The 16,076-nt window shown below is 45.4% G+C and overlaps 1 protein-coding gene across 1 annotated transcript; it reads left to right on the top strand.

Moving 5' to 3' along the window:
• The first annotated feature begins 1,572 nt into the window (after positions 1–1,572).
• mapk13 (mitogen-activated protein kinase 13) lies at positions 1,573–16,076 on the top strand. Its single transcript, XM_035383551.1, has 12 exons — positions 1,573–2,117; positions 4,070–4,199; positions 5,082–5,140; positions 5,382–5,487; positions 6,136–6,165; positions 9,107–9,154; positions 9,260–9,374; positions 10,339–10,410; positions 10,791–10,870; positions 13,558–13,636; positions 14,979–15,152; positions 15,809–16,076. The coding sequence occupies exons 1-12, from the start codon at positions 1,999–2,001 to the stop codon at positions 15,889–15,891; spliced, it is 1,095 nt and encodes a 364-aa protein (XP_035239442.1). The 5' UTR covers positions 1,573–1,998; the 3' UTR covers positions 15,892–16,076.

Raw genomic sequence — 16,076 nt, 5'->3', positions numbered from 1 at the left:
TTTTTTTTTCTATTGTCAGTCCTGTGGGTATTCTTAAATGATCAACAGTAAAAAATGTTTTTCTTTCAAAGTGTATGGGTATTTTTTATTTATAAAGATAGAGAACTATTTCTCAAAGGGCACGCTACCAAATTATATTCGATACAATACAAACCTCAAGATCACCAACAAAAGATCAGATTACAATTATGATCATATCAGGTGGGGCATACCCAGGCTCAAATGATCGGTCATAATTGTATTTTTTCATAGGTCCAGCCTCATTGAAAGTAACAGGCATTAGGCCTCTGAGACCAAGTTCAGCACTCTTTCCTCTGCAAGCACACAAGTCCCACAAAATATTAATATGATGCCATATGGCGACTTCTCATGGTCCTGTTAGGCCTTAATGCTAACAAGGTCTGTTTTCTAAATCATAAATCATAAATCATAAATCATACTTCACCGATGCTACACATCATTATATTGAAATTGGTTACCGAGCACATGTGATATGCATACCATTACATTGCACATTACATACTGCACTACTGCACGCACGTGACAAGCATTTCATATAAATATATCCTCTATAAATAAAAGTGTTTTTTTTTTAGTTTTTTTTTTTTACAAAGCATTGAAAAAAAATGACGATTGTTGAAATGACAAGGTGCCAGAAAAATAGCTTGGAAGTGAACAGGGGTGGTGGTGGGCCTTACATGTACATATTTAACAACAAAAACCATGAAGACACACTTACATGTCAAATGGTAGATCAGCATACCGCAAGGATAAATGTAATTATCTACTGATGCCACAAAAACCAGTATAATTTATGAAAAACTAAAACACAACTGTCTTTATTTTTGCCTGCTTGCTGACTTGCTAGTGGAATAGTTACTAACTGACTAATATCCACTTACCTTGTCTGCTGCAGAGTAGGACCACTTACAGTAACTGAGCATGCAACCACTTGCGTGTTATGCGAGGCATCAATTGTAAAGCGCTTTGGATAAAAGCGCTATATAAATGCAGTCCATTTACCATTTTACCATTTACTTATCTGTGTGTGTGTGTGTAGTTGCGCGCGTTTGTTTGTGTGTGTGGGTGGGTGGTGTGGAGGATGTAAAGCGAAAGAATCTATGAACTGAGGACAACAAAACGGTACATTCAATCTCCTTCTGCGTTGACACCACGACACAGAAACGTGTGTGTTCATAGCAAATTAACTGGGCCAAAATGGCTGTGGGCCAGCCCCTACAGTAGCCTACTGCAGTCATTGATCAATGAATGCATTTGTTCTCAGGAGCCTAACTGCAGCTGTCTCCAGTACACAGAACAATTCAAACGACTTCCCTTGAGCACATTTACAAGCGTCGAAAGCTCTAGTATGTCATTCATAGCAGTGAGTGTGTTTCTGAATGTACTCTGCAAATAAAATGGATTAATATTCCCTTTATAGGTCCTTGTATAAATCTCCAGTTATAGAATTAATTTTAATCTTGTCTTTGTGTGGCTCAATTAATCTGAAGATTTGTACCCGATTTTTTCTTTCGTTGTGAGAGTGAAAGAAACCAGTCCGAGTAGTACACAGGGCGGATTTCGGCGGAAATCAACAGCTTTGTGCATCGGTTACAGTCAGTACAGCAGCGTTGTGGTTGGCGTGTTGTTGCACGTCTTATTATTTTTTTCCTTTTTTTCCCGCAGCGCACAACGTTCAGGTGCTGCGCGGTCAGAGAGCGCGCGAGTGGGAGTGCAGCTACGTCATCCGGTCAAGTGTGTTATTGGTTGTACAGTTTGGGAAAATCGGACCGTGCGTGGCTGGGGGGACACTGAACGGAGGAGAGGCCAGGGCTCGTTATCCTTCCGATCTTTTCGCGAGGAAAAAAAAACTAACCCGGGGTTCAGAAAGCCAGCTAGGTGTTGCCCGAAGAACAAGCGGGACGTGACAAAGGCTGCCGCAGTTGTTGTTTTGAACTTTGCTTTTAAAAAATTCGGTTTCCGTCCTCGGTCTACCTGATGGAGTCCCACAGAGAGACGTCGTTCCGCCGAGAAGAGATCAACAGTACCGTGTGGGAAGTGCCAAGGAAGTATATATGCCTGAAACAAATTGGGACGGGGGCGTACGGTACCGTGTGGTAAGCAACGAACTAGTTAGCCATTTTTCTTTACCAGTGCTGTAGTACAAATTTCGCTAACTAGATCGATTAAAACCGAAGTGCTTAATCATTATTTTGTATTGTGCTCTTCGTAGCCGCACTGACAGTGACACTGTTTCAACAATGTTGCAGCTAACGTTAGTTAAATAAAGCAACACTTCGGGCCTAGAGCATTTCTCTAAACCAGTTGTCTTACGTTTCAGTGATTATCATATTACGGCCCTACATTGTATGTATAGCGAAATGTCTGTCGGTCCACAAAATGTGGATGCGTGTCGCTTGGTGTGTGTGCAGTGATTTTTGGTGTTTCTGGGTGCAGCCAAGGAAATGTAGCCTTCTGCACAGGCTTTAACTACCCACATATCGAAGTTGCAACAGGCGTGGGAGAAAGACAGATTTGATGTTATTCTGTCATCTGAAGTTGTCCAGTAGCTAGCCAGCAAAACTTTAAAATTTGCTGATGATTGACGACTTACTTCAAGACTGCGTGGAGGTTACACGTGGATGTACAGAAAAAAACGTACAACTACAATTTAACTGTTAAACAGAGTTCAAAGACGCTAGCGACGATGAATAGTTCTGTCAACATCATAACCGCCTCGCAGGTAATTTTAAACTTGTCGTGCAGCTTATTTTCACGTCTTTGAACTCAAGGCTTTCCCCTGTCTGGGCATGTGTGTGTAAATAGGTTCCCTAAATTGTCCAACGAAACTGGCTGAATAATGTGTATTGTTAGACATTGTAGAAAACAATATGACGGCTCACGTGAAATATTTTGGCTGTACATTTCCGAATTTAAGCCATTTATATGCAAATAAATGGCTTAATAAATCGGCCAGCACACATGACCGTGTTTTTATATTGTGGCCCACTCTGTATTGTTGTTGAAGGTTTGCGTGCAGTGGCGTGGAATGTGTGCAGATTAGAAGGTGAAGGACAGGCACATATTTCGGGGAGAAACACCCTTGTCCCTCGGGAAGTGTAACACACTTGGGGGGTATGGTGCATGGTGTGGTTTTAACTAGAGGCGTTTCAGGTTGTCATTCCAGCTGGTGTGCTAGTATTGGTCCCCCGGGTGTGCTGACAAACCTGAACTGTTATCGTAAACGGCTATAGATTTTATGTAAATGTGGGAGCTTTTTTTATGTGAATGCTAATGAAGCGTGGCGAATGCGACTCTCGGGTTACTCGCAATATTGTCTTCTCGGGAAACGTGTAGAGACACGATTACGCACATTAAATGCACCTGAATACAGACATGTACGCAGGGATTAATGCTGCGTGGGGCGTGGATCGCCGCTCGAGGTCGTCCTCCATTCTCAGGGAAGTAGTTTCCTGCTTTTTTCTGTGTCAGCCTTCCGCCCGTAAACAGAGCGGCATTCGGCTGTTTAGGTTAGTGGCGCAGTGTTCCTGACCCGTTCTTTAAAAGGAAAGGGAAGCGGGTCCTGAGAGTCTCTCTGTCTCTCTCTTTCTACCTCTCTCTCTGTCTCTCTTTCTACCTCTCTCTCTCAGTCTCTTTCTCTCTCTCTCTCTCTCTCTCTCTCTCTGTCTCTGTTTCTACCTCTCTCTCTCTCTCTCTACCTCTCTATCTCACTCCCTCCCTCTCTCTCTCTCTCTCTACCTCTCTTTCACTCTTAAAAACACCACTGCACGGTGGTTTGTAGTGCGGCTGTTGGACATTTGTGATTTTCACCGAAGCCTCCTGAATCGCCTCGTTTGGTGTGCATCATAATTCCTGGAAGAGCGCAGCGCTCGGCTCCCGCGTCACGTCGAGACTCGCCATGTCCTCGCCTGAACGAAACGGCTGCTTTCGCCCCGTTATGTCATGTCGTTTCCCTGTGAAGTCTAATACCCCACCCCCCCCCCCGCCCCCGCCCCTCCCTGCCCCCTCCCGCTCGAGCCGCCGCCCCTGACCTCTCTCCCTGTTCCAGCTCGTCCATCAATGAGAAGACCAAGGAGAAGGTGGCCATTAAGAAGCTGCACCGGCCCTTCCAGTCCGAGATATTTGCCAAGAGGGCCTATCGGGAGCTGCGTCTGCTCAAGCACATGAAACACGAGAACGTCAGTGTGCGCCGCGTGCCGCCGTGAGGCCTGTCAGGCCCTGTCTTACTGTCTGTCTGTCTGTCTCACTGCCTGTCTCTCTGCCTGTCTCACTGTCTGTCTCTCTGCATGCCTGTCTTACTGTCTGTCTGTCTGTCTCACTGCCTGTCTCTCTGCCTGTCTCTCTGCCTGTCTCACTGCCTGCCTGTCTCACTGCCCTGTCCCACTGCCTGTCTCTCTGCCTGTCTGTCTCACTGCCTGTCTCTCTGCCCTGTCTCTCCTTGCCTGTCTCACTGCCTGTCTCTCTGCCTGTCTCACTGCCCTGTCTCTCCTTGCCTGTCTCACTGCCCTGTCTCACCGCCTGTCTCTCTGACTGTCTCACTGCCCGTCTCTCTGCCTGGGCAGCCCTGGAAGGCCACACACACCAGCTCTCAGGGCTGTACTCTCTCATAGATAAGAAGCAGAGGCCCAGAAGCTTTGGGAACTGTAGGGGGGGGGGGGTGTAGCACTTTACTGCTGTTTTGTCTGAAGTCTTTAGCCAGAGGCACAATATGTGAGACACTCAGACATGTGCATTCACGCACGCACGTACACACGCACGCACACACACATAGACACACACATGCGCACACACACACACACACACACACAGGGGCACCTGTAGCTTTAGACTGCTTGCGGGCAATCATGGGTCTGCATAAAACTGACATTCTGTAATTCAGCAGTACAGTGATGTGATGTCAGTCTTTCATGGTACTGTGGGTGTTCTGTGGTCTCGTAAATGCCATAGTAAATGCTCTCTTCCTCTCTTTCCCCCTTTCTCTCTAATTCTCCTCTCTCTCTCATTCCCTCTCTCTCTCTCTCTCTCTCTCACTCCCTCCCCCCCTCACTCCCTCTCTCCAGGTGATTGGGCTGCTGGATGTGTTCACCCCTGCCTCCAGCATGGAAGACTTCCAGGACTTGTGAGTATTCCTGCTGCAGAATGGTCTCTGCCATTCAGCAGCAGCAGGGCATCCTGTGAACCCATTTTAATTCCTGGCCTGAATCCCATCGACATTCCCATAGTAAACGACTTGGCAGCAGCACCCACAAACAGCCGCTATTACCATTAAACAGAATGTCGATTTACCGTCAAATTACTATGAAGCGACTGATGCTTTTTTTGATTGGTTGCGTGACCTGCGCGACCTTTGACCCCCGCAGTTACTTGGTGATGCCCTACATGTACACGGACCTCTCGAAGGTGCGGGGCCTGCTGTCGGAGGACCGCATTCAGTTCCTCGTCTATCAGATGCTCTGTGGGCTGAAGGTGAGACCCTGTGACCGAACCCCCTGAACACGATCGCCCCCCACAAATCTGCCCCCCCCTGCGCTGCCGAGCCCTGCCTCACACCGCGGAGAGCTAGCGGGCTACGTAATTACATCACATCACATTACATTTATTTAGCAGACTCTTTTATCCAAAGCGACGTACAAAAAAGTGCACATCAAGGTCATTGGAACAACTACAAAATGCAGACTAGGTACAATACTCGTACTCGTACTCTGTATGAGTTTAATGTGCACAATGTGAAATACCGTTTGCTTTATGTGCAATTCAGTCTTTTTTTTTTTTTTTTTTGGGTTGCTTTTTGTGTGCACCGTGTGCCGTTGTTAGATTTTGGCTTCCTCAGTGGGATGAGCCTGTAGAGATCAATATGAAATCACGTCCCCCATTATGCTGCGGCGATAATTACTATATGCCGCAATGGCTGCTGCTTCAAGTGCACATTTAAAATCCATTGTGAAGCGCTGGCGGCGCAGTAATATGAATCCGATCCTCGTGGAGATAATTTCGGGGAGGCTCGCTGTGTTCGTGCGCACGCCGTCTTTCTGAACGCGGTTAGATGAATTCTGGTCCCAGTTCCTTTGCGTTAAGGTGCCCTAATGTCTTTTTCTCTGTCTTTGTGCTCCACAGTATATCCACAGTGCGGGCATCATTCACAGGGTAAGAGCCTATCCTTCAGTACTGCACGGAGTGGAGCTGCACAGAGCTCTCCTAAAAATCCCTCACATTTGCATCCTTGTTTTTTTTTACATGATTGCTTTCAGGCTTTTTCCTTGTACAGAGATTCTCATATTTCAGAGGCAGCTGGGTTTGTGGAAGAGAAATAGTCGGTGCGTGGAAGAGAGGGAGCAGATGGATGGAGGGAGGGAGGGAGGGAGGGAGGGAGTGGGAGAATGTGGAAAAAAGACAACAGACGAGATGAAATGTATAGATATGTGTGAGAGAGACAGTGAATGTATGTGAGAAAATGTGACATTGGAGAGCGAGAGAGAGATAGAGACAGACAGACAGACAGACAGACCACACAAATTTCCTTGAAAGCTGTTGGGAGGCGTTTGAAGAGATGGCGGGTGTATCAGATCGACAGCCCGTACGTGGCAACCAGCTGTGTCTTGCAGCCGCGGGCATGGCGGGAACAGAGTAGCAGGAGTTGGATCCGTGTTCTGGAACGCGTCCAGCGTGACAGGCACTGACCTCACGTAGACCGTTGTGGTGCAAGTTGGTTTAGAGATTTAAAAAATAAAAAATAAATAAATAAAAAGCCAAACCCTGGAAGATGTCCAAGCTGAGAAGGGGGGGGCGGGCGGGAAGGGGGGGGGGGGGGAGCGGGGAGGGCAGTGTTCCAGCGATGTGAGCAGGACCTTGCAGCTTGTTGAAACCTGCTCTCTGTGGCTGAATCCCCTAGATCTTGCACAATTGAATCGTGCACTGTGCACGTGTTGTCTGTACGTCTATTATTGTGCCATAAATCATCGTGTTGTCACCCCATCGCTATCTACTAACGCTCAGGCACTTTCTTAGTCAGGATTTGGGTGGCTGTGTAGTATAATGGTTAAGTATAATGGCTAAGAAGTCTTGTACCCCGAAGGTCGCAGGTTCGATTCCCCAGTAAGACACTGCCTTTGTACCCTTGAGCAAGGTCCTTAACCTGCATTGCTCCAGTATATATCCAGCTGTGTCATTGGATACAACGTAAGTCGCCCTGGATAAGAGCGTCTGCTAAATGCCTGTAATGTAATCTAATGTAATGGATTTGTAGTCTGTGTGTATTGAAGTCTGAAGCCACTCGTGTTTGTGCTGTAGATGCAACGGACACGTTCATGCAAATCTGCTGTGTGTGCGTTCGTGCCAAGAGCGTGTTGTGGTTGGGGGCGTGATTAATCACCAGCTAAATGTCAGCGAGTTGAACAAAGTGGTTTTTGCAGTTGTTTTTCTCTGCCCACTCCCCATTACACCGGCACGGTTGTGCCTTTTTGGCTTTTAAATTTCACCTCGTTTCGTGCAGAAGCCTGAACAGAGATGTCCCGGTGAAAACGTCAGCGGTGCACTCCGGGGGTTCTTAAACTACTTCCCGGGGTGCTGGTTCATTTTTAAACGGTTCATATGAGCTGGTCGTTACCTTACTAGCCATTAGATGCTTTTATCTTTTTTTTTTTTTTATTATTATTAATTTTTTTGACATGATATTCATTTCTACAGCTGGGTATGTACTGAAGCAGTGCAGGTCAAGTACCTTACTCTAGGACAGTGGTTCTCAACTTCGGTCCTGGGTGCCCACTGTGTATGCTGGTTTTCGTTCCAACCACTTTTGCTATCTCAGAATTTTAACAAGCTGTTCATTTTTTTTTAAAATTTGGTGTTTTTCAAAATCAAAGAAAATGATAACGAGTCAAACATGTATTGTGCTAATTAGTTTAAGGGAAATATTATGCCCTTAAAGCACTTAAAGACATGTGTTCAGCAACCTAATTAGGAACCTATTAATTCCCCTCGTTAATTTTATCTGTTAAAAATGTTACCTCCTTTTAAGTGATTGTTTGCGATCACTTAAAAAGCAACACAATAACACAGTGGGATTTTATTCTTCATGCCATGCATAGCGATGTCTGACATAATGTGGCTTAAGAGGGTAAATAATTCCTCTGACATGAGAAGCACCTAATTAAGGAAAAATAATAGCTTGTTACAATTCTGGGATTGCAATTGTGGTTGGAACAAAGACCAGCATACACAGTGGGCCCCCAGGACCGAGGTTGAGAACCACTGCTGTAGGGTACAATGCCAGTGGCTTACCTGGGAATCGCACCTGCAACCTTTCGGTTACAAACCCAGTTCCCTAACCATTATACTACACTGCTGCCTGGTCTGTTTCTGGGAACTGTTTAAAAAGTGTATGAACATAGTGTATTTCACTCGTGTGTAAGCAGAGTTGGGGCTGTTTTAACATATGCAGTTATTACACGTATTGCTCATTATGTTGTCATAGGGAGAGGTATGCTGACTTCGTGCCAAAGCACACCTGGGTATAGTCACAATGATCTAAAGCAAAGAGCATGTCGTTGGTAGGCTACATTTTACCCACCGGCTGCTAGTTGTGTAGAATAGGAAGAAGAGACTTGCACACTTGTGTAATGCTTCAAAAACAAAAACAAAGAAAACAATCCACATAGGTTTTTGTCTTTTTATTTGAATTCTTAACGTGTTCCTTTGACCCAATGTGCATATGCTTGCTCTGGTACCTGCTAGATGTAGCACTAGTTTCATTACATTACATTACATTACAGGTATTTAGCAGACGCTTTTATCCAGAGCGACTTGTAGCACAGCTTTTCACACAGCATTTACATTGCATCCATTCGTACAGTAGGATATAGTAGGATACATACTGAAGCATTGCAGGTTAAGTACCTCGCTCAAGGGTACAACGGCAGCGTCTTACCGGGGAATTGAACCCGCGACCTTTAGGTTACGAGACCAGCTCCTTACCCGTTATACTACGCTGCCCCCAGAATTCCATCGAATGTAAATGCATGGGATCTCGCGAAATGAGACTTTTCCTTTCATCCGCCGTTTCCCCCGCCCTCCCTCTCTTCTCCTGTAGGACCTGAAACCCGGCAACCTGGCGGTGAATCAGGACTGCGAGCTGAAGGTGCGTATCGATGGCGTTTTAGTTTTTAAATCAATGGCGGCGGGAGCGACGCGTGGCGTCGGTGACCCCTAAAGGCTCCTCCTCTCTCCCGGTCGCGGGGCGCAGATCCTGGACTTCGGGCTGGCGCGGCAGGCGGACGCGGAGATGACGGGCTACGTGGTCACCCGCTGGTACCGGGCACCAGAGGTCATTCTAAACTGGATGCACTACACCCAGACTGGCAAGACAATCGTAACCCTTAACCTTTCACCTTTCACCTCTCACCCCTCACCCCTCACCCTAGTCCCTTCCGGACCAGTCCGCTCAGATTCGTACTGTAACTGCCGAAAAGACTGAGAGAGATCTCTTGAAAGAAAAATGTACTTTTGACAACTTTCCTATCAAATTAGCTTTCTTATAATTTTTTTTTTTATAATAGTGAGAAATGTATAAGTTGGGAAAAGGGAATAGTTTAGTACTGATATATATATAGTATACATAGTTTTAAATAATTGTGCAGTAAATCTGAGCAGATTTTGCAAGGAAGGTCATTTTCTAGTTTTTTTTACAAATGGAAAACAATCCAGTTAGGGCAACTGGTCTGAAGTGGTGTCTGTGGACACCACAGAATTTCCCCTCCCGTACAGAACATTATATGGGTTACTTAGAACCCACTGTTCAAAAAACAGGTGCGGGGTCATTATGAATCACGAGTCCACCAACCATTAAATCGCCCCTACTAGGGGAAAAATGTCTGCCATACCTAAAGTGGAGTGATGTAGACCTGTGTAGCTGTGTGGCTACTTCCATGAAATAGTGCTGTGCGACAGTTAACAGCTTGGGTTAAGTAAAGTAAAAAAAAAAAAAGAGACCAGTGTTGCAAAGGAACTTACTTATAAAATCTTACTTACTTATAAAATCAGTTTTTTTTGTATTTTGAAAATTTGAAGAGTTGTCATTTAACAAAGAAAAAGATGTGAAAGCTGATTTGATGACTTTCACTCAAGTTCATTTTTCTTTGAAGACGAAAACAAAATCTTTTCTTGGAATCATATTTAACCTAATTGAAAAGGGGGAAAAATCAATCTGGTCTTTGTGGACTGACAGATCTGTTTTTTTTTTTTTACGCTCTGTATTATTTCTCTCGATTGTTTCTTGTCGTCGTGATTATCGCAGTTGACTGTCGGCTCTCTTGCCCCTTGCAGTGGACGTTTGGTCAGTTGGCTGCATCATGGGAGAGATGATGAACGGGAAGACTCTCTTCAAAGGGAAAGACTGTATCCTGTCGTCTTTTCTCTTTGTCCCTTCATCCGTTCATCCGTAGTACGCCGCTACAATGTGCGTTAACTGCTTTCTTTTGATTTGTCGCTGTCCTTCAGGGCTGGCAACGGGTTTGTGCAACTCCGATGACGCAATACGAGTCTGCCGAGCTGATCTGTCAAAACACAATTATGCTGTGTTTTGTTAGCACGTCTGAACATCGATGACACATGAAATGTAATAAAATGTGGCCAGGCCTCGCTAGCAGCCCAATCAGGCCAGGTCAGGTTTTTGTTTTTTTTGCAGTACCCATGAAGAAAGAGATTGAGTATAGTGAAAGTGTGTGATGTAATGGTTCAGATGCTGTGACCTTTCACCCTTGACCTTCGAATCTCAGACATGGATCAGCTGACACAGATAATGAAGGTGACGGGGGTGCCAGGACCAGAATTCGTTCATAAACTGGACAGCCAGGAGGTATGCGCAGCGCCGAGTCCAGCCTGCGGGGGCACACACACATTCAATCACAAGCTCACCCACAGCCTCGGTGTGGAGAAACTCACACTGACTCACACTGGCTTACATTCAGAAAAAATTAGCTTCAGTCATGTAGCTTTCTGCAGGTCTGCTTATAGATCCTGTGGGATAACACATATGGGGGCGACATAGCTCAGGAGGTAAGACCGAGGTAAGACCGATTGTCTGGCAGTCGGAGGGTTGCCGGTTCAAACCCCGCCCTGGGCATGTCGAAGTGTCCTTGAGCAAGACACCTAACCCCTAACCCCTAACTGCTCTGGCGAATGAGAGGCATCAATTGTAAAGCGCTTTGGATAAAAGTGCTATATAAATGCAGTCCATTTACCATTTACCATGACACTAGGTGTAATAAAGTGCTTGTGCTGCCACTGATTGCACTCTTGTGTGATACTATGCAGTTTGATACTTTGTGATACTCTTATTATGACACAACACTTGTATCTGTCCACACCCAATGCCTGTGTCTGTCCTCGTGTTTACATATGGGATCCACTGACGGTGTGTCAGGAAGTGCCAGCGCGTATGACATCACTCTCCTTCAATGCCTTTTGGGCGTATTGTTGCCATGGAATTAAGTGTTGCATGTAATTATGCTTGTAATAAAAACCAGGAAGGGGTCGCTCTCTGAATTATAGACCAGTGTTCTGAGTGTAGCCTGGCCTAATGGGTAGGATCACAGACAAGACAATGTAATATAAATATTATACCCAGAATCAAATCAATCACGTCAGACAGGTGGATCAAGGTGAGGTACATGCAAAGCAGCACTGACTGTAGAGTGAGAAATAAAAAGCTTGAGGCTGCATCACCAGAATGCACTGACAGGAGATTACAGCAATGAGCATAAACACACATATCAGACATTTAAAGTTTGGTGAAAATGGGTTAAAAAAAATTTTTTAAATTCCATAAAATCTAATATTTCAGTGTGCTTAGCAGCGTTCTTAAACAGCTTAAAATGTGAACAATTTAAAAAAAAGAAAGATTTAAAGATTTTAAGTGGCATTTTTGAAGAAAAATATATGACCTTTCACAATGGCAAGCGTTTAGCTCTTAACTAATTCAAATGCCTGTAATCTCTGGTCCAGCCCAGGAAGTTTAAACAAAAGGTAACTTGGTAATAAAACGATTATTTCCCTCTCTGGTTGCCTCAGGGGTCCCAGATGAGAGGTTCTATGTGTGTAATATGGGCTAACTGGGCCCTTATTCTCCTGTGCGTATTTGTATACATTGGCCTTGCTAAGCTTTGAAACCACATTCCGTTAGAGGACGTTCATTTAGCGAACACTAGTTCAAAAGGTCAAAGGTGAAGGGGCAATAAAACTTAAATACAGTGTTGAGACCAGGAGAACATCTGGAGTCATCTTTGGACACCCAATAATTAATTGACTCTGTATCAGAGTCCTCCTGGCATGTGTGTATATTATTGATGGCTGTCGTTTTCGCATGTTTGATCTGTGATGGTAATTGTCCTCAGTTGTCTGTGGTGTGTGATCCCAAAGATGAAACAAAGACATAATAACCAATCAGAGAGTGGGACTACACAGCACCAGCTCTGCACTGATGCCTGTAATGTAAATCACTGAGTAATGTAGCAGAGGTTTGCTCCAAACATATTGACTTGGCTGCGTTTAACTTAGTCCATCCAAGCTAGCCAGCTTATACTGTGGAATTGTGGATTTTTCGGTAGGAATCTGTTGTGCTCTAATAAGCACTCAGCAGTGAACTGAGGTTTACACCATTATTTCATGAACACTGTTTCACTGCCCTCTGCTCTATTGGTGAGTTACTGTTGCTAGTGAGTTTTGTAAGTGTGAAGTTTTTTTTTTTTTTTTTACACTTTCTCTACTCGTGTGACAGTTCACAAAATCTTTCAGCGCGGTGTTTGGGTACCATCCTTCTCATACAATGTAATATACATGTGTAATCTCATATGAAATATAGCCGTATATAATTAAACTTTTTAAATAGAGCCTTTTACTTCTTAAGAAATGAAATGCGGATAGTTAAAGGCACTAGACGAACGTGTAATTTAATCTGAATGAGTGATCTTCGATGCACGGCGTGGGCGGCCGTAGAGCCTCGGCTCTGTAGTGAAATTCCACGGCTCCTTGCCCGCGTCGTGCCGCGAACATTCCGCAGCCGCGTAGTTCCCGTGTCAACGGGGCCTTGTGCCGCAGCGTTCTCGGCCCTGCCGCCCCCACACCGAGCTTCAAGGCTCAAGGCTTCTCGCCAGAGCCACACTGAGCGTTTGAGAAAGGCAATGAAAGAGAGATCGTAAAGCGTCGTAAAAAAAAAACCAAAAAAACAGAAAGAGGGACGCGGAGCACGAGCGGGGCGACACGACGACCGCATCTGCTGTTTTTCTTTGGGCGGAAGACACCGCTGTGCTAATTGAGCTGCTGGTGTGATGTCAGATGGTGGTCACAATGGAACTTCTCACCTCCGGCTAGTCAGCTTCCTGTGTCTTTCACAAGGACGGGAGGGAGCCGGGTCTTCATTAACGCTTTCTCTCTTCTCCTCCTCCATCCCTCTGTTCCTCTGTCCCTCCGCCCCCCCACCCCTCCGTCCCTCTGCCCCTCCTTCCCTCCGCCCCTCCATCCCTCCATCCCCGCGGTGCGAGAAAGGCGCGGACCTACGTGCGCTCTCTCCCTCACTACCCCCGGAAAGACTTCTCCACGCTCTTCCCCAGAGCTAGCGTCCAGGGTAAGTAGCTAGCGCCCAGGGTGAGTAGCTAGCCTAGCCCCACCCTGCCAGATTGTGTTGTTTTGTACCGTTAAACATGGTCGGGGGTGCTTAATAACCGTGTAGGTTATGTTTTTTTTCCACCTTGGCATTTATACATCAAGCCTTTATCACACCGAAATAAATAAATATATAATAAATCAGGGTGCACGTGTACCCCATTAGTCACCCAGCCTGGAACATGGCCTCTGTTTGTTGGCAGGCTTTGTGTCGGGCTGCTGGATCGCGCGGGTTCGAGCTGCCGGATTTGTGCAGTAACGTGCGGTGTGTGTGTGTGTGTGTGTGTGTTCTGGTTTGCAGATTTATAAGGGAGCGTTAGTGTCTCCTTGTGTCATATAGTGTGTCTAGACTGTAGTTGCGTATGCTGGGCATTTTCAGCTGCAGTCCTTATATGACCAGTCTCCATGGCAACGGAAGGTTGCCAAGAGTCTTCATTGGTGCTTTTTTTTCCCCCCTCCCCTGTTAATTAGAAAAAGGACGTCTTCGTGGCTGCAGTGGCGGAGACGGGCTTTATTACTGAAATATGTGTGCGGCCACTGTCCGTGTCTCTCTTAACTAACTAAAGACCAAAATTTGCACATGAGAAAATAGTTTTTTTTTTTTTTCAGGAACAATTGTTTGAATGTTTTTTTTTTTAGCCTAAATATGATTTATTAGAACAAGTCATTAAAAAAACTGCTAATCTTTTCCTTTTGTGGTTCCCTTACATATTAAGAATAATTGACAATAATAATTGATAATAATTTTCTTAATAGATGGCCTTATCTTGGGCAGTACAAATTCAGTACCTTTACAGGGTTTTAGGAGCACTTGAGCTGTTTTAAAAAAAAAAAAAAAAACAAAAAAAAAAAAAATCATACACAGCCTCATTCTATATGTACTTGTAAGGCAAACAGTTTAGAAAATATGAAGTTTGTAAATTGATGATTGTAAATTGAACTCACTTATGAAAGTATCCATTGAAATGCACGTAATCATGCTATAAAAATACTTAAAAACAGATGGGCAGCTTCTTGGTATATCTTGGTATGTCTGGAATTTGAGGCAAGTGTACATTAACTGAAGCAATTCAAAAATTGTATTTATTTATATATTTTTTAAATTCGACTTTGTCCCCCACTTGAACGAAGTCAAATGCATAAGCAGTGTTTTCATTTCTTTTGGGCAAATTATAATCTTCTAAGAATGCGACGAGGGCGATGCTAACCTTATCTCGGTCGCTTCTTTGCCGCATTGGTGTTCGCCCTCGTTTGACGCGTTCTCATTGGCTGACCCTGTTTGCTCGCTCGCCCCGGTTCCCCAGCGGTGGACCTGCTGGAGAAGATGCTGGTCCTGGACGGGGAGGCCCGCCTCACGGCGGAGGCGGCCCTGGCGCACCCGTACTTCGACGGCCTGCGGGACCCCGAGGACATCCCGGAGGCGCAGCCGTACGACGACAGCCGAGACAACGCCACGCTGTCCATCACGGAGTGGCAGAGTGAGCGCCGCCGCCGCCGCCGCCGTTCACTCATTCATCCGTTCATCCATTCATCCGTTCATCCATTCATCCGTTCATCATGTGTTCATCTACCCGTCTGTCATGTGTTCATCTACCTCATCTGCCCATCCGTCATGTGTTCATCTACCCATTCATCATGTGTTCATCTGCTCGTCCATCATCTGTTCATTTACCTGTCTGTCATGTGTTCATCTACCTGTCCGTCATGTATTCATCTACCCATCCATCATGTGTTCATCTACCTGTCCGTCATGTATTCATCTACCCATTCATCATGTGTTCATCTACCTGTCCGTCATGTATTCATCTACCCATCCATCATGTGTTCATCTACCCACCCGTCATGTGTTCATCTACCTGTCTGTTATATGTTCATCTACTCGTCCGTCGTGTGTTCATCAGCCCGTCCGTTCTGTGTTCATCTACCCCTCCATCATGTGTTCATGTGCCTGTCCTTCATGTGTTCATCTACCTGTCCGTCATGTGTTCATTGACTTTTCAAGTGCAAACTCTTCAGTATGGTTCTATACTGCGCTGGTGTACTATTTGTGCTGTTAGTGATTTGTGCAGACGGTCAGTATTTTTGGTCAAAGGGGTGTGTTGACCTGCATTCTTTCTCTTCTTTTGACCTGTAGGGTTATCCTTTAAAGAAGTGAAGAGCTTTGTCCCGTTTCCACGGCGAGACTCCAAGAGGCGGAACACGTTGACCATGTCGTGAAGATATTGCAAAAGTGACTATGAAAAAAATCACTACGCAAATATACTGACACAAATCCTCACTCCAATGCTGAAAGCAATACAGCGGTACAAAACCTACCAACAAACAGTACATGCTGCCCCCCTATACACACATGCACACACACATAAACACACGCATGCACGCACGCACGCACGCACACACAT

This window comes from Anguilla anguilla, chromosome 11 (assembly GCF_013347855.1).
Source record: "Anguilla anguilla isolate fAngAng1 chromosome 11, fAngAng1.pri, whole genome shotgun sequence".
Taxonomy (NCBI): Eukaryota; Metazoa; Chordata; class Actinopteri; order Anguilliformes; family Anguillidae; genus Anguilla; species Anguilla anguilla.
The sequence above is the reverse complement of the archived record's forward strand: the minus strand, read 5'-3'. Positions and strand labels throughout refer to the sequence as shown.

Coding starts and splice junctions, on each gene's coding strand:
- mapk13 (XM_035383551.1), top strand. CDS start 1,999: ATGGAGTCCCACAGAGAGACGTCGTTCCGCCGAGAAGAGATCAACAGT. Junction 10,411..10,790: donor TCTCTTCAAAGGGAAAGACT/GTATCCTGTCGT, acceptor TTCGAATCTCAG/ACATGGATCAGCTGACACAG. Junction 13,637..14,978: donor CCCCAGAGCTAGCGTCCAGG/GTAAGTAGCTAG, acceptor CCGGTTCCCCAG/CGGTGGACCTGCTGGAGAAG.